This window comes from Drosophila virilis, chromosome 4 (genome assembly GCF_030788295.1).
Source record: "Drosophila virilis strain 15010-1051.87 chromosome 4, Dvir_AGI_RSII-ME, whole genome shotgun sequence".
NCBI lineage: Eukaryota > Metazoa > Arthropoda > Insecta > Diptera > Drosophilidae > Drosophila > Drosophila virilis.
In genome coordinates this window covers 3,227,919-3,251,868 of record NC_091546.1, presented here as the reverse complement: position 1 = coordinate 3,251,868, position 23,950 = coordinate 3,227,919, and the positions used below count along the sequence as shown (strand labels likewise).

The window sequence follows — 23,950 nt, the reverse complement described above, 5'->3', positions numbered from 1 at the left end:
CTGAGTTTTGACCGAGTTATGAGGCTGGGAAGTTTTGACCCATGTCATGTGAGACATTTAGGGGTACAATTTTGACATGAATTTCGATGAAAAATTACGTTGCCAGATTTAAATGCCATATTGTTTTAAATGCCAAACGATGGGTAAAAAAACAAACCACGTGAAAATCGGCTGAGTTTTGACCGAGTTATGAGGCTGGGAAGTTTTGACACATGTCATATGAGATATTTTGGGGTACAATTTTGACATGAATTTCGATGAAAAATTACGTTGCCAGATTTAAATGCCATATTGTTTTAAATGCCAAACGATGGGTAAAAAGCCAAACCAGGTGAAAATCGGCTGAGTTTTGACCGAGTTATGAGGCTGGGAAGTTTTGACCCATGTCATGTGAGACATTTAGGGGTACAATTTTGACATGAATTTCGATAAAAAATTACGTTGCCAGATTTAAATGCCATATTGTTTTAAATGCCAAACGATGGGCAAAAAAACAAACCACGTGAAAATCGGCTGAGTTTTGACCGAGTTATGAGGCTGGGAAGTTTTGACACATGTCATATGAGATATTTTGGGGTACAATTTTAACATGAATTTCGATGAAAAATTACGTTGCCAGATTTAAATGCCATATTGTTTTAAATGCCAAACGATGGGTAAAAAGCCAAACCAGGTGAAAATCGGCTGAGTTTTGACCGAGTTATGAGGCTGGGAAGTTTTGACCCATGTCATGTGAGACATTTAGGGGTACAATTTTGACATGAATTTCGATGAAAAATTACGTTGCCAGATTTAAATGCCATATTGTTTTAAATGCCAAATGATGGGTAAAAAGCCAAACCACGTGAAAATCGGTTGAGTTTTGCCCGAGCTATGAGGATGGGAAGTTTTGACCCATGTCATGTGAGATATTTAGGGGTACAATTTTAACATGAATTTCGATGAAAAATTACGTTGCCAGATTTAAATGCCATATTGTTTTAAATGCCAAACGATGGGTAAAAAAACAAACCACGTGAAAATCGGCTGAGTTTTGACCGAGTTATGAGGCTGGGAAGTTTTGACACATGTCATATGAGATATTTTGGGGTACAATTTTGACATGAATTTCGATGAAAAATTACGTTGCCAGATTTAAATGCCATATTGTTTTAAATGCCAAACGATGGGTAAAAAGCCAAACCAGGTGAAAATCGGCTGAGTTTTGACCGAGTTATGAGGCTGGGAAGTTTTGACCCATGTCATGTGAGACATTTAGGGGTACAATTTTGACATGAATTTCGATAAAAAATTACGTTGCCAGATTTAAATGCCATATTGTTTTAAATGCCAAACGATGGGCAAAAAAACAAACCACGTGAAAATCGGCTGAGTTTTGACCGAGTTATGAGGCTGGGAAGTTTTGACACATGTCATATGAGATATTTTGGGGTACAATTTTAACATGAATTTCGATGAAAAATTACGTTGCCAGATTTAAATGCCATATTGTTTTAAATGCCAAACGATGGGTAAAAAGCCAAACCAGGTGAAAATCGGCTGAGTTTTGACCGAGTTATGAGGCTGGGAAGTTTTGACCCATGTCATGTGAGACATTTAGGGGACAATTTTGACATGAATTTCGATGAAAAATTACGTTGCCAGATTTAAATGCCATATTGTTTTAAATGCCAAACGATGGGTAAAAAACCAAACCAGGTGAAAATCGGCTGAGTTTTGACCGAGTTATGAGGCTGGGAAGTTTTGACCCATGTCATGTGAGACATTTAGGGGTACAATTTTGACATGAATTTCGATGAAAAATTACGTTGCCAGATTTAAATGCCATATTGTTTTAAATGCCAAACGATGGGTAAAAAAACAAACCACGTGAAAATCGGCTGAGTTTTGACCGAGTTATGAGGCTGGGAAGTTTTGACACATGTCATATGAGATATTTTGGGGTACAATTTTGATATGAATTTCGATGAAAAATTACGTTGCCAGATTTAAATGCCATATTGTTTTAAATGCCAAACGATGGGTAAAAAGCCAAACCAGGTGAAAATCGGCTGAGTTTTGACCGAGTTATGAGGCTGGGAAGTTTTGACCCATGTCATGTGAGACATTTAGGGGTACAATTTTGACATGAATTTCGATGAAAAATTACGTTGCCAGATTTAAATGCCATATTGTTTTAAATGCCAAATGATGGGTAAAAAGCCAAACCACGTGAAAATCGGTTGAGTTTTGCCCGAGCTATGAGGATGGGAAGTTTTGACCCATGTCATGTGAGATATTTAGGGGTACAATTTTAACATGAATTTCGATGAAAAATTACGTTGCCAGATTTAAATGCCAAATTGTTTTAAATGCCAAACGATGGGTAAAAAACCAAACCACGTGAAAATCGGTTGAGTTTTGACCGAGTTATGAGGCTGGGAAATTTTGACCCATGTCATGTGAGATATTTAGGGGTACAATTTTGTCATGAATTTCGATGAAAAATTACGTTGCCAGATTTAAATGCCAAATTGTTTTAAATGCCAAATGATGGTTAAAAAGCCAAACCACGTGAAAATCGGTTGAGTTTTGACCGAGTTATAAGGCTGGGAAATTTTGACCCATGTCATGTGAGATATTTAGGGGTACAATTTTGTTGGGAAATTTCTAGTGTGCCTAAGATGCACATAAAGAAAACACACGTAGTGGTTCGGTTAAATGTTTAATGGAAACTTCAAAGCATGAGTACAAAAATCTGAACAAGTACTCAATTACAGAATGAGTACTATGCTGATACAATGTTGCCAGATTATAAAGAAGCTTAACAGCTTATTGTCACTATTTTAACACTTCTTCTTAAGCTAATTATAATCAGTTGCAAAATAACAAATTTAATTCAATCCAAGTGTTTTTACAAAGCCTACGTGCTTTTGCTTACTTAAACATTTTGTTAGTATATCTGCAACATTATTATTTGTAGGTACGTATTCTAATGCAATATCATTACATTGTACCTTTTCACGTATAAAATGATACCTTATGTCTATGTGCTTAGTGCGCTTATGATGGACTGGATTTTGCGCAATATGTTGCGCGCTTAGGTTGTCGCCACATATAGTCAACGGCTCTGTATCCTTTGACCATCCCATCTCACTAAGTAGCCTGCGTAGATAAACTGCTTCTTTGGCAGCCATGGACAAAGAAATATATTCTGCTTCAGTGCTGCTCAATGCGACAACGCTTTGCTTTGATGAAGTCCAAGAGAACGCACTGCCTGCCAGGAAAAATGCGTAGCCACTATAGGATCTCCTGTCCAGCCGATCGTTGCCCCAATCTGCATCTGCATAGCCTTTTAGTGGTTTGCCATTTTTACGGTATACTAATTTCATATTCTTTGTACCCGCAAGATATCTTAGAATGTGCTTTGCTGCAGACTGGTGTTCTCCATGAGGATTAGCATTTCTTTGTGATAATTTGTTTACAGCATGCAAAATGTCTGGTCGGCTCAAAACTGCTAAGTATATAAGCGAACCAATTAATGACTGATATTGCGTTATATTTACCTTTACACAAGTATCGTCGTTGCAGTCCACTTGAAAACCTGGGTCAAGAGGTGTGCTTACTGGACGGCAATTGCTCATGCCATACTTGTCCAATAGGCCTTGAATGTGCGTCTTCTGGCACAGCGAAACGGAACCTCGATCGCCGTCGCGTTGGATTTCCATGCCTAGGAAATAGCTAATGGGGCCTCCATCGTGCATTTTAAAATTTGATGCAATCTTCTTCTTAATCACGGCTATGTCTTCTTCGCTGGGACACACTATGATTAAATCGTCGACGTAGACAGCGATGTAGCTGAATTGTTGTTGCTTTTGCTTGACGTATAAGCATGCTTCATTTTTGCATCTTTTAAAATCCATGCCTCTCAATACCTCATCGAGCGTATTGTTCCAAACTCGTCCGGATTGTTTAAGCCCGTAAAGTGCCTTTTCTAGTTTGAGGACTTTATTTGGATGCTGCTTGTCAATAAAATTCGGCGGCTGTTTCATGTACACAGTTTCATTAAGCTTACTATTTAAGTATGCGTTTGAAATGTCGACTTGATGCATATACAGCTCTTTTTCGGCAGCTATTGCGAATAACATGCGAATGGTTTCATATCGAATTACGGGAGAAAACGTTTCCCAGTAATTGACACCAAATTGTTGACCACAACCTTGTGCAACTAGTCGAGACTTAAATTTTTCAATATTACCATCTTTATCTCTCTTGATTCGGTAAACCCATTTTGAACCAATGGCCTTTTGTCCAGGAGGTAGCTCACACACTGACCATGTCTCATTTGCTTGTAAAGCGTCGTACTCTATTTGCATAGACTTTTCCCAATCCTGCGCATTTTGGCCATGTAATGCTTCTGCAACTGACTGCGGAGTTTCAATGTCTTCAATCTGATTAAGACTATTGATCAATTGGTACTGCTTTCTGGGCCTGCCTGGCTGACCTGTACGTATAATTTTTGGCCTGCCACGCCCATGTTTTACTACAGCTTCAACTTGTGGCAGCGCTACTTGGTCATTGTCGTCATCGTTGCCATCTTCTCCTGGATCGCTTGCGCTCACAAAATCCTCCTCTTCTTCTTCATTTGAGTCACTGTTGTACTCTTGCACCTCGGCAGGTTGCTCTGGGTGGTTTTTTGCAACCTCATGATTTGACTCAAACGGGATAATGTACGTCGTGAAGGTGTTTCTGTCTGAAATACTGCATGCATCAGTTGTTGCTATGTCAAACTCACCTTCAATGAATTTGACATCCCTTCTTTCAATAACTGTTCGCTTCTCGCGATCATATAGGCGATACGCCTTTGCTGTAAAGGAGTAACCAACAAAAATGTACTCCTTGCCCTTTGCTTGGAACTTGCTTTTTCTGACTTTGTCGAGTGCAAATGCCCGCGAGCCAAATACTCTCAAGTGCTGTACTGATGGCTTGCGATCCTTCCATACCTCAAATGGTGTGCTTCCATCTAATGCTTTTGTGGGACATCTGTTGCGCAAATAAACTGCTGTTGCAACAGCCTCTGCCCACAAAAATTCTTCAAGCTTTGAATGAATTAGAAGACTTTTTGCCATTTCAACGATGGTCCGATTAGCACGTTCGGCCACACCATTTTGCTGCGGAGTGTAAGGAACTGTTAATTGCCTCTTTATACCGCACTCGATCAAAAATTCAGTGAATTGCTTATTCACATACTCTGTTCCATTGTCGCTGCGCACAGCCTTTATTTTATTTCCTGTTTGGCATTCTACAAAAGTTTTAAACATTTTAAACTTTTCAAAAACTTGGCTTTTTGAGTGCATAAGGTAAACAAATATTTTGCGTGAGTAGTCATCAATAAAAGTTACGAAATATCGATTGCCTGCAAGCGACTTAACATTCATCGGACCACATACGTCTGTATGTACTAAGTCCAGTACTTGCTTTGAGACACGATTCGCTTTCTGTGGGAATGGCAATGCACAAATTTTTGCTTTATTACATGTATCGCAATTTATTTCTAATTGTACATTTTCAACTTTCATACCACGCACCAGTTGCTTATCATTAAGCAATTTCAAATCCTTAAAATTCAGGTGGCCAAATCTATTGTGCCATTTTATGGAAGATGAATCAGAACTATTTAGCATATGAACCTGATCAAGACTATGTTTGTAAACATACAAACCATTTTCGTGTCTTGCCCTTATTATCTCGTTGCCTTCTTTGTCTTTTATCAGCGCAATTTTCCCTTCAAATATGGTAGAATTCTCAAACTTTGCTGCAGCACTTACTGATAAAAAATTCATGCTTAAGTCAGGGACATATAAAACATTTTGCAGCTTTAATTTTATTCTATTGCAGTGCAACTCAACACTGCCACTGCCGGGTGAATCGATAAACTTATTTGCGGCCAACATTATCGACGTCTTTTTATCAGCATACGTAAGGAACATGCTGCGGTCGCAGCACATGTGCGATGTTGCACCACTGTCAACGCACCAAAAACTCTTTTGCTTCTCCTTGACACACGTGTGCATTAAGCATAGAGACTTTTCGTCCTTTTGGCTCTTTTTATCATCCTTCTTTTTATTTCGGCAATCGCTCGCTCGATGCCCTTCTTTTTCGCAATTAAAACATTTGCCTCGGAATGGCTGCTTACTGCTATTCTTTCTGCCTTTGCTTTCGACACTGTTGTTGTCCCGCGGTCCATTATGTTTGTGTGTATACACTGCTTCTGGTGTCCCTATGCCGTCTCTGCTAGCTCTTTCTTGCTTTCGCGTGGCCTCTTCTAACATTTTAACCTTGACGACTTCGAATTTGGGCAGCTCATCGCGTGTCTCAATCGCTATTACAAAATTTTCCCATGTGTCTGGTAGACTGCTCAAAAACATGATGACCTGCAACTCGTCATTGAGTTTGATGTCTAATTCTGCCAACTTTTCAATTGTCTCAACAAATGAATTGACATATGCGACTACATCGTCACCCTGCTGCATATTGAAACGTATTAATTTTTGATATAATTGGACCTTCCTAATCGGTCCAACTGAGACATGAATTTCCTTTAGTTTTTTCCATACAGCTGCAGATGTTGGGCATGACTTGATATGCATCAACTGTGTTGGCTTCAGATTTAAAATTATGTAAGCCATCGCTTTTTGGTCGACACTAACCCATTTTTCGATATCCTCACCATTTCCTTCTGGCTTAACATATTTTCCACACACAACATTCCATAGGTCCGCCACCACCAAGACACTTTTCATGGCCATATGCCATACGTCATAATTGTCCTCACCAAGTTTTTCTATTTGATGCGACATGTTCATTTTGACAATTTCACCACGTTATTCTTCGCACGAAATAAACTTTTTAAAAATTTAACAAAAGGAAGCTTTCAAAACCATAGACACTTTGTGTACTTATTTAACCGAAAACAACGAGACCTGGGCCCATAACCAATGTTGGGAAATTTCTAGTGTGCCTAAGATGCACATAAAGAAAACACACGTAGTGGTTCGGTTAAATGTTTAATGGAAACTTCAAAGCATGAGTACAAAAATCTGAACAAGTACTCAATTACAGAATGAGTACTATGCTGATACAATGTTGCCAGATTATAAAGAAGCTTAACAGCTTATTGTCACTATTTTAACAAATTTTAACATGAATTTCGATGAAAAATTACGTTGCCAGATTTAAATGCCATATTGTTTTAAATGCCAAACGATGGGTAAAAAGCCAAACCAGGTGAAAATCGGCTGAGTTTTGACCGAGTTATGAGGCTGGGAAGTTTTGACCCATGTCATGTGAGACATTTAGGGGACAATTTTGACATGAATTTCGATGAAAAATTACGTTGCCAGATTTAAATGCCATATTGTTTTAAATGCCAAACGATGGGTAAAAAACCAAACCAGGTGAAAATCGGCTGAGTTTTGACCGAGTTATGAGGCTGGGAAGTTTTGACCCATGTCATGTGAGACATTTAGGGGTACAATTTTGACATGAATTTCGATGAAAAATTACGTTGCCAGATTTAAATGCCATATTGTTTTAAATGCCAAACGATGGGTAAAAAAACAAACCACGTGAAAATCGGCTGAGTTTTGACCGAGTTATGAGGCTGGGAAGTTTTGACACATGTCATATGAGATATTTTGGGGTACAATTTTGATATGAATTTCGATGAAAAATTACGTTGCCAGATTTAAATGCCATATTGTTTTAAATGCCAAACGATGGGTAAAAAGCCAAACCAGGTGAAAATCGGCTGAGTTTTGACCGAGTTATGAGGCTGGGAAGTTTTGACCCATGTCATGTGAGACATTTAGGGGTACAATTTTGACATGAATTTCGATGAAAAATTACGTTGCCAGATTTAAATGCCATATTGTTTTAAATGCCAAATGATGGGTAAAAAGCCAAACCACGTGAAAATCGGTTGAGTTTTGCCCGAGCTATGAGGATGGGAAGTTTTGACCCATGTCATGTGAGATATTTAGGGGTACAATTTTAACATGAATTTCGATGAAAAATTACGTTGCCAGATTTAAATGCCAAATTGTTTTAAATGCCAAACGATGGGTAAAAAACCAAACCACGTGAAAATCGGTTGAGTTTTGACCGAGTTATGAGGCTGGGAAATTTTGACCCATGTCATGTGAGATATTTAGGGGTACAATTTTGTCATGAATTTCGATGAAAAATTACGTTGCCAGATTTAAATGCCATATTGTTTTAAATGCCAAACGATGGGTAAAAAAACAAACCACGTGAAAATCGGCTGAGTTTTGACCGAGTTATGAGGCTGGGAAGTTTTGACACATGTCATATGAGATATTTTGGGGTACAATTTTGACATGAATTTCGATGAAAAATTACGTTGCCAGATTTAAATGCCATATTGTTTTAAATGCCAAACGATGGGTAAAAAGCCAAACCAGGTGAAAATCGGCTGAGTTTTGACCGAGTTATGAGGCTGGGAAGTTTTGACCCATGTCATGTGAGACATTTAGGGGTACAATTTTGACATGAATTTCGATAAAAAATTACGTTGCCAGATTTAAATGCCATATTGTTTTAAATGCCAAACGATGGGCAAAAAAACAAACCACGTGAAAATCGGCTGAGTTTTGACCGAGTTATGAGGCTGGGAAGTTTTGACACATGTCATATGAGATATTTTGGGGTACAATTTTAACATGAATTTCGATGAAAAATTACGTTGCCAGATTTAAATGCCATATTGTTTTAAATGCCAAACGATGGGTAAAAAGCCAAACCAGGTGAAAATCGGCTGAGTTTTGACCGAGTTATGAGGCTGGGAAGTTTTGACCCATGTCATGTGAGACATTTAGGGGACAATTTTGACATGAATTTCGATGAAAAATTACGTTGCCAGATTTAAATGCCATATTGTTTTAAATGCCAAACGATGGGTAAAAAACCAAACCAGGTGAAAATCGGCTGAGTTTTGACCGAGTTATGAGGCTGGGAAGTTTTGACCCATGTCATGTGAGACATTTAGGGGTACAATTTTGACATGAATTTCGATGAAAAATTACGTTGCCAGATTTAAATGCCATATTGTTTTAAATGCCAAACGATGGGTAAAAAAACAAACCACGTGAAAATCGGCTGAGTTTTGACCGAGTTATGAGGCTGGGAAGTTTTGACACATGTCATATGAGATATTTTGGGGTACAATTTTGATATGAATTTCGATGAAAAATTACGTTGCCAGATTTAAATGCCATATTGTTTTAAATGCCAAACGATGGGTAAAAAGCCAAACCAGGTGAAAATCGGCTGAGTTTTGACCGAGTTATGAGGCTGGGAAGTTTTGACCCATGTCATGTGAGACATTTAGGGGTACAATTTTGACATGAATTTCGATGAAAAATTACGTTGCCAGATTTAAATGCCATATTGTTTTAAATGCCAAATGATGGGTAAAAAGCCAAACCACGTGAAAATCGGTTGAGTTTTGCCCGAGCTATGAGGATGGGAAGTTTTGACCCATGTCATGTGAGATATTTAGGGGTACAATTTTAACATGAATTTCGATGAAAAATTACGTTGCCAGATTTAAATGCCAAATTGTTTTAAATGCCAAACGATGGGTAAAAAACCAAACCACGTGAAAATCGGTTGAGTTTTGACCGAGTTATGAGGCTGGGAAATTTTGACCCATGTCATGTGAGATATTTAGGGGTACAATTTTGTCATGAATTTCGATGAAAAATTACGTTGCCAGATTTAAATGCCAAATTGTTTTAAATGCCAAATGATGGTTAAAAAGCCAAACCACGTGAAAATCGGTTGAGTTTTGACCGAGTTATAAGGCTGGGAAATTTTGACCCATGTCATGTGAGATATTTAGGGGTACAATTTTGACATGAATTTCGATGAAAATTTACGTTGCCAGATTTAAATGCCAAATTATTTTAAATGCCAAATGATGGGTAAAAAGCCAAACCACGTGAAAATCGGTTGAGTTTTGACCGAGCTATGAGGATGGGAAGTTTTGACTCATGTCATGTGAGATATTTAGGGGTACAATTTTAACATGAATTTCGATGAAAAATTACGTTGCCAGATTTAAATGCCAAATTATTTTAAATGCCAAACGATGGGTAAAAAACCAAACCACGTGAAAATCGGTTGAGTTTTGACCGAGTTATGAGGCTGGGAAGTTTTGACCCATGTCATGTGAGATATTTAGGGGTACAATTTTGACATGAATTGCGATAAAAAATTACGTTGCCAGATTTAAATGCCATATTGTTTTAAATGCCAAATGATGGGTAAAAAGCCAAACCACGTGAAAATCGGTTGAGTTTTGACCGCGCTATGAGGATGGGAAGTTTTGACCCATGTCATGTGAGATATTTAGGGGTACAATTTTAACATGAATTTCGATGAAAAATTTCGTTGCCAGATTTAAATGCCAAATTGTTTTAAATGCCAAACAATGGGTAAAAAAACAAACCACGTGAAAATCGGTTGAGTTTTGACCGAGTTATGAGGCTGGGAAATTTTGACCCATGTCATGTGAGATATTTAGGGGTACAATTTTGACATGAATTTCGATGAAAAATTACGTTGCCAGATTTAAATGCCATATTGTTTTAAATGCCAAACGATGGGCAAAAAAACAAACCACGTGAAAATCGGCTGAGTTTTGACCGAGTTATGAGGCTGGGAAGTTTTGACACATGTCATATGAGATATTTTGGGGTACAATTTTAACATGAATTTCGATGAAAAATTACGTTGCCAGATTTAAATGCCATATTGTTTTAAATGCCAAACGATGGGTAAAAAGCCAAACCAGGTGAAAATCGGCTGAGTTTTGACCGAGTTATGAGGCTGGGAAGTTTTGACCCATGTCATGTGAGACATTTAGGGGACAATTTTGACATGAATTTCGATGAAAAATTACGTTGCCAGATTTAAATGCCATATTGTTTTAAATGCCAAACGATGGGTAAAAAACCAAACCAGGTGAAAATCGGCTGAGTTTTGACCGAGTTATGAGGCTGGGAAGTTTTGACCCATGTCATGTGAGACATTTAGGGGTACAATTTTGACATGAATTTCGATGAAAAATTACGTTGCCAGATTTAAATGCCATATTGTTTTAAATGCCAAACGATGGGTAAAAAAACAAACCACGTGAAAATCGGCTGAGTTTTGACCGAGTTATGAGGCTGGGAAGTTTTGACACATGTCATATGAGATATTTTGGGGTACAATTTTGATATGAATTTCGATGAAAAATTACGTTGCCAGATTTAAATGCCATATTGTTTTAAATGCCAAACGATGGGTAAAAAGCCAAACCAGGTGAAAATCGGCTGAGTTTTGACCGAGTTATGAGGCTGGGAAGTTTTGACCCATGTCATGTGAGACATTTAGGGGTACAATTTTGACATGAATTTCGATGAAAAATTACGTTGCCAGATTTAAATGCCATATTGTTTTAAATGCCAAATGATGGGTAAAAAGCCAAACCACGTGAAAATCGGTTGAGTTTTGCCCGAGCTATGAGGATGGGAAGTTTTGACCCATGTCATGTGAGATATTTAGGGGTACAATTTTAACATGAATTTCGATGAAAAATTACGTTGCCAGATTTAAATGCCAAATTGTTTTAAATGCCAAACGATGGGTAAAAAACCAAACCACGTGAAAATCGGTTGAGTTTTGACCGAGTTATGAGGCTGGGAAATTTTGACCCATGTCATGTGAGATATTTAGGGGTACAATTTTGTCATGAATTTCGATGAAAAATTACGTTGCCAGATTTAAATGCCAAATTGTTTTAAATGCCAAATGATGGTTAAAAAGCCAAACCACGTGAAAATCGGTTGAGTTTTGACCGAGTTATAAGGCTGGGAAATTTTGACCCATGTCATGTGAGATATTTAGGGGTACAATTTTGACATGAATTTCGATGAAAATTTACGTTGCCAGATTTAAATGCCAAATTATTTTAAATGCCAAATGATGGGTAAAAAGCCAAACCACGTGAAAATCGGTTGAGTTTTGACCGAGCTATGAGGATGGGAAGTTTTGACTCATGTCATGTGAGATATTTAGGGGTACAATTTTAACATGAATTTCGATGAAAAATTACGTTGCCAGATTTAAATGCCAAATTATTTTAAATGCCAAACGATGGGTAAAAAACCAAACCACGTGAAAATCGGTTGAGTTTTGACCGAGTTATGAGGCTGGGAAGTTTTGACCCATGTCATGTGAGATATTTAGGGGTACAATTTTGACATGAATTGCGATAAAAAATTACGTTGCCAGATTTAAATGCCATATTGTTTTAAATGCCAAATGATGGGTAAAAAGCCAAACCACGTGAAAATCGGTTGAGTTTTGACCGCGCTATGAGGATGGGAAGTTTTGACCCATGTCATGTGAGATATTTAGGGGTACAATTTTAACATGAATTTCGATGAAAAATTTCGTTGCCAGATTTAAATGCCAAATTGTTTTAAATGCCAAACAATGGGTAAAAAAACAAACCACGTGAAAATCGGTTGAGTTTTGACCGAGTTATGAGGCTGGGAAATTTTGACCCATGTCATGTGAGATATTTAGGGGTACAATTTTGACATGAATTTCGATGAAAAATTACGTTGCCAGATTTAAATGCCAAGTTGTTTTAAGTGCCAAACGATGGGTAAATAACCAAACCAGGTGAAAATCGGCTGAGTTTTGACCGAGCTATGAGGCTGGGAAATTTTGACCCATGTCATATGAGATATTTAGGGGTACAATTTTAACATGACTTTCGATAAAAAATTACGTTGCCAGATTTAAATGCCATATTGTTTTAAATGCCAAATGATGGGTAAAAAGCCAAACCACGTAAAAATCGGTTGAGTTTTGACCGAGCTATGAGGATGGGAAGTTTTGACCCAAGTCATGTGAGATATTTAGGGGTACAATTTTGACATGAATTTCGATTAAAAATTAAGTTTCGAGATTTAAATGCCAAATTATTCGAGGGGTCAAAAAAAGGTTTACCTTAATTAAATGCCAACTTGATTTGGCACTTAATGTAAGACAATCTGGCATCAAAAGGTCTTTGATCTCGTCCCGAACTGAAACTGGAGCTGCGGCCAGGATTCAATCGGGAATCGGCAATTAGTATTTGCGGTCGCCAATTGAGGTGATTAATTATGCAATAAGGGTTACGCGGTCGTCCTGGGACACGACCCCGGAGCTCATTGAACTTTGCAATTGCCACAAAAAAAAGACAGTTGAATTAAAGTTGTAATTGAAGTCAGGTGAACGATTTTAAATTGCCATAAAAATATTAAGATTAAACAAAATAAATACAATTACAAATAGGCATATCAGCTAGAACTATTCGAATAGATGTATGGCTATTACGTATATAAGTATATGTACAGAACGATTAATTTCAAATCAACTATAATTAATGAGGCTGTCAACCCGCTTGACTCAATAGGCCTGTCGATGCTTGTCCTTGTTGCTGGGCTTCTTCGAGGAGATGAGTGTGCGGCGTTTCAAACGCTTCAGCTTTGTCTTCTCACGCTTGCGCATCTTCTCCTGGGCCACCTGGACAATGGTGTCGCGGAGCTTTAGTCTGTATTTCATGAGATTGTTCAGTTCATTGCCCAGTCCCTGCTGCTCCATGGGCTCCATATTCTCATCGTTGGCATCCTCCTCGTCGTCCGTTAACAGGGCCAATTGGCTTTCGGCCCAGGCTGCATCATCGTCCAGCAGGGCGTGTGGGCGCGGCAGCTGCGACTCCTGCTGCTTGAGCAGCTCCTCGGTGAGCAGCAGCTTCGAGGTGGCCCACTTTACCACATGATGGTCCTTCAGTGCCATTTGCTGGCGATAATGAAACAAATGCAACGTCACATTTGCCTTGGGATATGACTCCTCCTCCCCTTCCTCCTGTTCCGTCGCTGATGTATCTTCAGCTGGGCTGCTGCTGCTCACGGCTGGCATGGGTTGGACCACTGCCACTGGCCTATCGCAGGATACATTCGCTTCCAGTACATTGCCCATCTTGGTGCCTTACCAGCTCAATTATCACTGACAGCTGCAGCCAATCTGCGCCTCGAATATATATACGATATAGGCTATATGCTGGACAAAATAGATTATAAACTTTGGTGGGTCGAGCAGGTAGTTATCGGTTACCTACTTTGGGAACACCTGGTGCCGGATTAGAGAACGTTTTCAAAAACCCCTAAGTATCTGAAATAACAATAATAAATATTTCAGGCTTCTTATAGTCTAGGGTTGCCGCAGAGCTAATAAGTAAGTTTTCCCTTTTGACTTCTCGGTTTCGGCAATTTCTCAGAAGACGTGAATTCGTTGCGCTATTTTTATGATATTTAACTAGAAATTCAAATATATGTATGTTTGCCACAAAGCTCTAGAGTACTACATATTAGCAACTTTTCACATAGATTTATTCACACGCCTGCTGAGTCCATAAATTTTTGACTTGTTGATTTTTAAGAACATTTCTTAAAGCGCATATTTAAAATATTCACTTTGGTTCGTATTTAACCTAAAAGTGAGGTTAGATACATTTCTGCACTTTAAGTTAAGCTAACAATCCCATTAAAATGTTATCAAAAATGTAAGCATCTAAGCAGTCAAACTGATTTCGCTTAAATTTTGCACAACTTTCACGTTTACAAACATTACTGCATCTACAATGTTCGTATCTAACCTAAAAGTTGGGAAAAGCCCACGTGTGTAATTTAAACATATATATAACATTTTTATTAAATTATATCTAATGTCAAGAGCTTAGGCTACTTAAAACTGTAGCCAGGCCATAAACTCTTACAAGCGTTTATTAATCTAACCTCAAAAGGTTGTGTCTAACCTGCAAGATAGAAAAAGGGCAGGTGCACTTTTAAAATATCTAATTCATACAAATTTACAAAAGCCTCAAGAAATTGGTCAAGTTAATATTTAATAATAACTTAAAAAATGCGCAAGTGTGAAATTATATGTGTAATGCGCACACTAATAATTTCGTCAAGTACTTGAGAGAATATTTAAGTTGATTTTGAGCAAATTCTATGCTAATCTCAAATGCATATTCAAAATGTCGTTACCTAACCTCAAAAGCACGTACCTAACCTACAAGTTGGGTCCAGCGCACGTGTGGCGATTCCATACTGTACTGTTGAAATGTTCACAATTTCGTCAAGGATTTGAGCAAGTGAATTGTACAGTTGATTTCGAACATAGTATTCGACCGAAATATTTGATGCTTATTACAAATCGTGTACCTAACCTCAATTGTTTGTTACCTAACCAAGCAAGTCGGGACATGCACACGTGTGCATCAAGTTGGCAGGTCAATTGACATTGAGCTGCGGCAATCCTACCTGTGCGTGGATATATGGTATATCCAGGGATATAAAAGCCGGCTAACATGTCGCCAAATGCAGCACTCGTTTCTGAACGCCCGTTGGCCATGGACCAGAAGACAACGCAGCTGTTGATGTTCCGCGCACCGTTGGACGCACAGAGTAAACTGTTTATATTCAATTCGCCCATCGACTATTCGGATCAGCAGCTGGTTGTGTATCAATATTCCGGCATGTTGGACGGCGACAGTGGCTATTGTGTGGTCTATAAGAGGGATCATTTTATCATCAACAATCCGCCCAATTATCAGAGTCCCACCAAGCGCAGCTTTCTCAACGAGTGCATCCGTCAGCTGTATATCATCAATGGACTGGCCCACAAGCTGCACTGGGCGCCCAACACATCGCTGGCCAGCCGCCAGGAGCTGTGGCAGCAGGTGGATCTTTGCCTGCAGCCGGAGCGTCTCAGTGCGCAAAGCGCCAGCCTGCAGCGGGTCAAGCGGCAGCTGTTCCGGGAGACGCGACGTCGCCGCAAATGCACGCCCAGTGTGCGCGGCCAGGTCTGGGGCACACAGGTGTTATACTTTAAGCCGATGCGCTCGAAGCTTGGCCGGCGGAACATACGTCGCGGCTACATGACAGTGGCCAGACACATTGTGCTCCAGCAAATGATACGTGAGAATCTGAAGCGTGAGATGATCCACACGCCCGCGGTATGCCAGAGCGTCATCAACGCCGCCGAGGGCATATTCAATATGAACGCCGGTGTCATCGGTGAGATATGCAGCTATCATCGGAGCGCTGCACGCCATCAGCCCGCCGTGAATTGTCACCTGAGCGACGCTGAGCTGCGTCTGCGCAACAACGAGGCCTGCCAGCTGACGCAGCGTGCCAAGCGTTTAGAGGCGATGTTTCTGCACGAACAGGTGCGTCGCGCCGTACAGAATCATCAGCTCATATTGGAGGAGTCCGTGCGTTCCATATACTATGCCAAGCAGCTGTTTCGTCTGATTGAGGATCACGAGGAGTTCGTCTACACGGACAAGCAGATAATGGGGCGTGGCTGTTGTTAGATCAGTCTCCCACTCTCATCCTCTCTTTTTATATATGTAAAAATATATTTGTAAGCATTAACATAAGTAGTTTGTATAAAAATTAAAATGCATAACACTTTACAAAATTAATTGTTATTATTGTTCCTGGTCGATTCCAAATCGATCGAGGCACGCCAATTCTAGGATTTCGCTGTCTTTTGCTCCTCTATCAGCTGGGAATGTACACCCATAAGGCTCTGCAAGAAGAAACGTGTTTTTTTCTGATTAATTATACTTTATACAATCGATTTATATTCCAAACTGCGGCCTATCCTTTGTTTTTCTCTTAGGTTTCTATCGATTCTAATCATAAATTTGGCAAGATTTCTAAGCTATCATCTTTTAACAAATTGAATCTTAAATTATTCTCTGGAATTCTTAAAAGCATATAAGGTTTTTTGATAAATTACAAAGCAACAAAGTATCTAAGCATCTAGAGTAATAAGCATTATTTATTTTATAGAAAGCGAATCCCACAAAGCTAATCAGGAATCTAACCGGCTAACAGTTTACCATATGTCTTCTTTAAAAAGTTACCCATTTCTTTATAGTTTCTGCAAGGGCATAAGCATGTCCTGGATGCGTTCTTATTTACTTTGTATTTATTCTTCTTATTTATTGCATCCCTTTGTTTAGCTCTTGAAAGTCCTCCCTCACAGTTTCTGAAACATTTCTTGAGTTCCAATATTTTTCATTAGAGTTTCTTTTAAACAGTCTTTAGATTCATTTGCTTGAACAGTCTGAAAATATGCTGTATTACAATTTTAAACAACTTAAGTACTAAAACAAAAAGCTTTGCATTTATTACTGGACTCTGGCCCATTACTAATCCAACGAGCTATAGAGTTCTAGCAAAAATTTCCTTTAAGCTGTCATTAATTATAAAATATTCTCTTAGAAAAAATAGGCCCAACCGTTTTGGTTATACATTACATTCGAAGTTTGTGTAACCCTCCTGGGAGGCATCGGCATTTGTATCTCTTAGTATGCCCTGTGAAATTATGAAAAACATATGGCAGCCAGACATTAGCATCATATATCCTCAGCCATAAGACTAACCAAGTAAACCAAGTTAAGGGAAGCAACAGCAGCTATTGGATTAGTATGCATAATAAGCTTAATCTAACAGAACCAACACCTTGGCAAGCTACGTATATATCCCGTGTGTATCCTAATTATATCCAGCAGCCCAATCGAATGTCAACTAGCTACAATTGCAGTTGCTTTGCGCATACCTGGAAGTATTTAACCGTCTTTACGCGCAGCTCCAGTGTCGCGTCTTCATCGCAGATCATCAAAGTATTTGCATGCTGCTGGAATGCGCTGACAGTCCACATATGATTGACGCCCTCCTCGATGGCCTTATAGAGAGCGAAGGCCTTGTGGGCGCCGGTAATCAGGATCATGACCTCATTTGAATCCATGACGGTGCCGACGCCCACAGTGAGCGCCTGTTTGGGCACTTTATTAATGTCATTATCAAAGAAACGAGCATTCGCCTCCAGCGTATCCTGTGCCAGCGTCTTGACACGTGTGCGCGAGACCAACGATGAGCCGGGCTCATTGAAGGCTATATGGCCATCGGGTCCAATGCCGCCAATGAATAGCTCTACGCCGCCAGCTTCCTTGATCAGCTCCTCAAACTGTTTGCACTCGGCAACCAAATCGGGCGCATTTCCATCCAATATATGCACATTCGCGGGCTCAATATCGATGTGTTTGAAGAAATTGTGCCACATAAAATAGTGATAGCTCTCGGGATGATCACGCGGCAGACCTGCAAAGTGCATGCTTTAGCTCTCTATATAACTTGATAAGCACAAATCCCCGACACTTACCCACATACTCATCCATATTGAAGGTCTTCACGTACCGAAAGGAGACCTTGCCCTGTTTGTAGAACTCAATCAGGGCTCTGTACATGCCCAAAGGTGTGCTACCCGTGGGCAGGCCCAGCACAAAGTATCTGTAGGATTTAAAGAGAGAGATTATATTAAACTTGATCATGTTGATAAGACTCACCTATCGGGTCCCGGCTTGAAATCATTGATCCGCTTGACCACATACTTGGCCGCCCAATTCCCAACCGATTCGCTTGTTTCCAAGATAATCAAACGCATTTTTTCTACTTTTATTATTTAGTACTGAAAATTTGGAGTATAAATTAAGTGTTTGATTTGTTGTATGAATTCTGATTGTGGATAAGATTAGCTGAGGCATGTACATTTTAAGTAGGTGAGATATTTATGAATTTTTGTTGGTAAACTGTTCTTTGACTTATTTTGAGCATCGATACAGTGGGCACTCGAAGCAGTTATTGGTATAATTAATTCGCATTTAATAATATTATTTGTTTCATTTCAATGATATAACGAGTTCTTTGTTGGGGGGCATTTATCTTTTTACGACTCAGTTTTCTCATTCACAAGCACAGATCAGCTTTATTTATCGAACGCCCACTGTATTCACTTTCGTTCTCAATTATGAAGAATGAGTGAGTGAGTTCATGAGTGAGTGAGTGAGAGAGAGAGAAACAGACATTTGCACTTGAATTTCCATGGAGGACACTTGACGGTCGTCAAGCAGCTCACGTCCACTCACCTGAGCAAGGCTAATGAATATAGTTTCATAAAAAATTGAATTTAACAATAAACAAAGGCACGCACTGTCTATCGCAGTTGGCTGAACAAATAGCGAGCGCACCTGGAGCGTTCGAATCGCTGACGAGACTGGCGAACAAGCTGTGGGTGCCGCTTCAATTTGGCTGACAATTTATATACAATAATAATCGCGAATAGCTCTTGCTTATACGCGCTCTTAGCGATAAAGAGAATACGCGAAGCTGCAATTCAAACAACATAACCTTGAGATACTTTCTGACCGGCCTTATCGCGTCGCGTTGTTTGCGAGCCGCTATAAACTCCAAGGGGTGCCACACAACTCTACGCATTTATCTGTTGCAGCGTCAGTTTAGCTGCCGACAACTAAACGAAAAAGAGACAAGAACACATTTAAATAGCGGCGCTTAATATGCAGCAACAATAGTTGAATGAACTTGACGCTGTCAAAATGAGTGAGTACATTAGTGAGCAACAACGCTGTGCGGTACTCTTTTTTATTTTTTTCTTTGAGTGGCTTGACTTATTGGCGTTGCCAGATAGTGAGCATATTTGAGTCAATATCCAGTCACATGCATACATACAAAACACACAAATATCCAAAAATAACTCAACACGAAACGAGAAGCACGCAGCTAGGCAAAAGTTTTATATATGCCCTACAATAAGTCTGGTTAGTTTGCACAGCAGCTTGGACCGCAAATCGTATAACATTGAGTGCAAACGTTTTTATGAAACATTTTTATTTATATATCAGTTACATATAGGCTTAAGTTTAAAATTTAATAGTTAGGCTCTTTATTTGTTTTTAATGAATAGTTGTGTCGTGGCCACACCCACGTTGAGCTGATTTTGTTGCACACAGAAAACAAGAAAACCGGTTCAGCGGCCCAGAACCTACAAAAACAATCTAACGAACACCAACGAAGGGAGAGTTCGCCTACGAAATTTCGACTCATTTTAAAAATATATTGCAGGCTTTCCTCACATACATACATAGCTATTTATGAGTGTGCTCTTCTGTTATATAGAACTGTATTTTATGCTCCGCTCGTACAAAAACAAATACTTTACATATAAATAATGTACATGTGTGTGTAGTATGTAAAGGGGGGCCGGGGCGGTAGGAAGCTCAACAATATATGTTGTTACATTTTTCTGTTTTTTATTGATTTTATTATCGTTTAATTAGTTTTAACATGAGCTTGTCGTAGTATGTTTAATTTTCTGCTTATAAAACTATATATATTTATAAGTATATTTATATTTAAATGAAGAATTAGCTCCAAATGCATCGAAAATGCTGTCAACTCAGCATTTGCAAAGCACTTGAATGCACAAGTACAAAAAATAATAGAGTTGAATATTGTTTATTTTGTAAATTCTATGTGGTATATGTGTAATTAAGCAACATAATTAAATATACCAAATAAAGTTTACAAAACTTGCTTATTGTTAAATTAAGATTGTACGAGGGGGTGGGCTTTTGGGGTTTGCTTTTTCAATCTAAAAAAGAAATCTGAATTCGAACATGTAACGTAAATTAATTGTCATTTTTTTCGATAAACACAAAGGAAATGTTGTGGGCGGGTGAGTTGGGTGGGTTGGGGGAATCTTAGGTAAAGCACAGAAATTATATATTAAACATGTGGAAGAATAGAGACATGAAATTGTTCTGCAAGTTTTACAATTGAATAAATTAGTTGCTTGGCTTCTGTTTTGTTTAGTTTACGTTTTTTTTTTTCTTATTCTTTTTCTTTTACTACTTAGGGTAGCCACAAAAAATAATAACTTAGTTGATAATATACTTCTGTCTGTTTGTTTTGTTTATTTGTTGTTGTTGTTTGTTTTGTTTGTTGTTGTTTGTGTGTGCTTGTCTGGCTGTGTATTATTATATGCTCGGCTGCTATTACATAATCGCGCATTTCTCGCCCGCCTGCTGGGGATCGCCCTGCTGATGGTACAGCTGCTCGTTGCCATCAACGGCGCTAACACTGCGCCGACGGCTGAGACGTGTGGAGGACACATGTGTGGAGACAATGCGCTTGATGCGCTCCAAATTGGCGACCGTTTCACCATCGCCATTCAACAGAGTCGTCTTTGTATTGTCGCCCGTAATCCACTTTTGTTGCTTCATCACGATATTCGATGGTGGCTCGTGCGTTGCCCTCGAGTCGGATGACCAAACGGTCACCGTGGCATTCGGTTCGATTTTAACCGAACGATGGAACTTGTAGGTTGTCGCCGGTCCAGAATCGTTAATTGAACGCTGCAACTGCCAGCCGCCAATGGAGACTTCGTCGTTGCCCTTGTTGTATAGCTTCACAAATTTGCCCTCGGGATCGATCTCTTTGATTTCTATGTTGCCCTTGGCACTGGCAGAAACATAAAAATCGGATACGCTGCGATCCTCTGACTCATCGACAACGGCACGCTTCCGCTTCAGTCCGCCCGATGGGGTGCGACGTGAGGGCGTGGCACGGGTGCTGCGCAACGATTGACTGAACGATTGTACAGTTGCCGAATTGGCGGGCGTTATATTCAGACGCGCCTCCTCGCCCACCAACAGCTTGTCGTAGGCAGCAATTTCCAAGTCCAAAGAGACCTACGAATGGTTACAAACGGATTAAGTTTAGGTTTTAGTGAACGGATCCTCTGTAGTTGTAACCCACCTTGATATCCATCAAATCCTGATACTCCTGCAGCTGATGTGCCATTTCCTCGCGCAAGCGCAGCAGCTCCTTTTCGAGCATTGCAATATCATTGCCATGACGCTCGCGATCAATGTCTAGCTGCTGTTCCAGCTCACGTATGCGGGCATTCAACACCGCATTGGTTGACTCCAGATCATTGATTTTAGCATTGAGTCCATCGATGCGGATGCGTGAATTGCGCAGCTCCTCAATAGACTTGTGCGACGAATTGTGCGTGCGTGAGGCTGCATCCTGCAGCGAACGTATCTTAGCCTCGTACAGGGATTCGATATCTTCGCGATTGCTACGCATCTGCTCTTCGTATTGGCTGCGCAGCTCGTGCAGCGATTGCTGCAGCTTAGCCTCATACTCAGACGATAGACGGCCATCGATTTCGCTGTATTCGGTTTGACGTATGCGACGCGATTCGTTTATCTCCTGGACGTGCACTTGATCCTTCAGGGAGAGCTCCTCGCGCAAACTCTGAATATTGTTCTCGAGATCAACACGCGCAAGTGTCTCCTGTTCGAGATTCTTGCGCGAGTCCTCTAGATTCTTACGCAGACGATCTAGCTCTTTTAGTGCCTCGTTTAAATCATCAACTGCCTTCTTGCGATCGGCATTGGCCTGGGTATATTTATTGCTTAGCTCATTGGCACGCGACTCATAGATGCGGGCATTGGCTGGCGAATTAAAGGCAGGGGTTGATTATTGTGATTAATGGCTATGTTGCTTGTAAACTCACCCTCAGCAGCGCTGCATTCCTTGGTCTTTTTATCCAGACGTGAGGTCAGCTCCTCATTCTCTTCCCACAGGCGCTTGGTATCAATCTCTAGACGTGCACGTTCGCGTGCCAATTCGTCGAGCATGCGACGTGCTTCGAGCAGTTCCGTCTCATAGATATTCTTAATGTTGGTCGTCTCTCTGGTAACGGTGTCACGTGTCGTTTGCACCTCAATGCTGAGACGTGAGTTCTCCGTCTCCAGATTGCGTACACGATCTATATAACAGGCCAGACGATCGTTCAGATTCTGCAGCTCGACCTTCTCGACGAGGCGCGAATGGCGCGTGGGGCTTAACGGGCTGCTCGCCTGTTGCTGCGACTGCGAATGCGACGACGTCGACTGTTGCTGCGGCCCAGATGATGGGGGGCGCGGGGTCGAGGTGCTGCCGGGCTGCGGCGTCGCGGTGCCAGCGCGTCGAGATTTAGACGACATTTTTACAGTCACTTGCTGGTGCCCAAAAAATATACGTAATGGAAAAATTAAAAATTTGTTCACACATAAATATTATGCAAATTAATCTTAACGCAGACTTTAAACTCACCTTATTATGCTTATGCTTTTAGCTCGAGATATTTTTGCGCGCAATCGTTCGCTTTGGCCTGATAAAATTCCAAACAGAAACAGAAATATCAGAAATAAGAAGAAAACAATCACTCAAAATACGAGCGGAACACAAAAAAGAGCGCAATGAAAGCGAAACTAGTTTCTCTGCTGCTACTGCACTCTTTGAGCACAAAACAAGTTTTTCCACTCAAGCGACTGTACTAAAGCGAACGAACGAAAAAAAAAACAATTGAGTGACTTTTGCGGCGTTTTGTTTATGGGCGTGGGGTAAAAATACGCGGGTGCGGCAGCATAACGCTCGTTAAATATATTAAATGCAAACAAATGTATTTGTTGTAAAAATGCTTTTAACTGCTGCACACAAATTTTGTTGCATGGAATTGCACAATATGGCGTTTTTAATTCACAATTTGCCTTTTCACAGCGGCATTTTGATGCAGCTGCAGGGGGGCAAGCGCAATGGCAACTTTGAGAGGGAAACATTAATTAGGAAACTTGCACTTTTTACTACCTCTGCCTACACGTAGTTCATAAAACGACACTTCGAAAATTAAAAGAACTTACGTGGATATTTATATTTATTTGTATGTTGCACAAGTCTAAGGCAAAAAGTTTTATTGCCCTTAGAAAACGCGGCCGACGTGAATCTCCGTTGAGTAGACTGACGCTGACACTATCGATATTTTCGCGTAACTATGGTAACTATCGGTCAATTGCGTATGCAACTCTGCAACTGATGATGATGAAACAGTGGTATCGGTAAATTCGCCTTAACTTGCAAATGCAATA

General features: G+C 40.0%; 4 protein-coding genes across 8 annotated transcripts; 1 reads left to right on the top strand and 3 right to left on the bottom strand.

Moving 5' to 3' along the window:
• Positions 1-13,310: 13,310 nt before the first annotated feature.
• On the bottom strand, positions 13,311-14,467 carry LOC6628030 (uncharacterized). Its single transcript, XM_002052871.4, has 2 exons — positions 14,219-14,467; positions 13,311-14,160 (listed from the first exon to the last, which is right to left on the bottom strand). Exon 2 carries the CDS (start codon positions 14,077-14,079, stop codon positions 13,507-13,509), a length of 573 nt encoding a protein of 190 aa, XP_002052907.1. The 5' UTR covers positions 14,080-14,160; positions 14,219-14,467; the 3' UTR covers positions 13,311-13,506.
• Positions 14,468-15,312: 845 nt separating this feature from the next.
• LOC6628031 (uncharacterized) lies at positions 15,313-16,598 on the top strand. The gene has a single exon (XM_002052872.4). It carries the CDS (start codon positions 15,473-15,475, stop codon positions 16,478-16,480), a length of 1,008 nt encoding a protein of 335 aa, XP_002052908.1. The 5' UTR covers positions 15,313-15,472; the 3' UTR covers positions 16,481-16,598.
• On the bottom strand, positions 16,504-19,431 carry Oscillin (glucosamine-6-phosphate isomerase Oscillin). Of its 5 annotated transcripts, none has more exons than XR_011416637.1 (6): positions 19,168-19,431; positions 18,524-18,645; positions 18,340-18,467; positions 17,737-18,278; positions 17,039-17,241; positions 16,504-16,698 (listed from the first exon to the last, which is right to left on the bottom strand). XR_011416637.1 is itself a non-coding variant. In XM_002052873.4 (6 exons), coding segments are annotated over exons 2-6 (828 nt in total). In that variant the 5' UTR covers positions 18,622-18,645; positions 19,103-19,416; the 3' UTR covers positions 16,504-16,696. The 5 variants fall into 5 exon arrangements, 3 of the variants coding, with proteins under 3 accessions (XP_002052909.2, XP_015028564.1, XP_070065150.1); XR_011416636.1 differs by having other exon boundaries at positions 19,103-19,422; XM_002052873.4 differs by lacking the exon at positions 17,039-17,241 and adding an exon at positions 17,435-17,492 and having other exon boundaries at positions 19,103-19,416.
• A 1,528-nt stretch (positions 19,432-20,959) lies between these two features.
• On the bottom strand, positions 20,960-23,885 carry Lam (Lamin). The gene is made up of 5 exons (XM_002052874.4): positions 23,726-23,885; positions 23,139-23,196; positions 22,558-23,044; positions 21,792-22,495; positions 20,960-21,724 (listed from the first exon to the last, which is right to left on the bottom strand). The coding sequence occupies exons 3-5, from the start codon at positions 23,027-23,029 to the stop codon at positions 21,029-21,031; spliced, it is 1,872 nt and encodes a 623-aa protein (XP_002052910.1). The 5' UTR covers positions 23,030-23,044; positions 23,139-23,196; positions 23,726-23,885; the 3' UTR covers positions 20,960-21,028.
• Between the last annotated feature and the right edge of the window lie 65 nt (positions 23,886-23,950).

What these genes read in the sequence shown, in the direction of transcription:
- Lam (XM_002052874.4), bottom strand. Translation starts at nt 23,029, where the DNA reads ATGTCGTCTAAATCTCGACGCGCTGGCACCGCGACGCCGCAGCCCGGC. An exon ending in GGAATGCAGCGCTGCTGAGG is followed by an intron (nt 22,496 to 22,557) that starts GTGAGTTTACAA and finishes TTAATTCGCCAG; the next exon opens with CCAATGCCCGCATCTATGAG. An exon ending in AGGATTTGATGGATATCAAG is followed by an intron (nt 21,725 to 21,791) that starts GTGGGTTACAAC and finishes AACCATTCGTAG; the next exon opens with GTCTCTTTGGACTTGGAAAT.
- Oscillin (XM_070209049.1), bottom strand. Translation starts at nt 18,621, where the DNA reads ATGCGTTTGATTATCTTGGAAACAAGCGAATCGGTTGGGAATTGGGCG. An exon ending in TTCAAGCCGGGACCCGATAG is followed by an intron (nt 18,468 to 18,523) that starts GTGAGTCTTATC and finishes TAAATCCTACAG; the next exon opens with ATACTTTGTGCTGGGCCTGC. An exon ending in CAATATGGATGAGTATGTGG is followed by an intron (nt 18,279 to 18,339) that starts GTAAGTGTCGGG and finishes TGCACTTTGCAG; the next exon opens with GTCTGCCGCGTGATCATCCC.
- LOC6628030 (XM_002052871.4), bottom strand. Translation starts at nt 14,079, where the DNA reads ATGGGCAATGTACTGGAAGCGAATGTATCCTGCGATAGGCCAGTGGCA.
- LOC6628031 (XM_002052872.4), top strand. Translation starts at nt 15,473, where the DNA reads ATGTCGCCAAATGCAGCACTCGTTTCTGAACGCCCGTTGGCCATGGAC.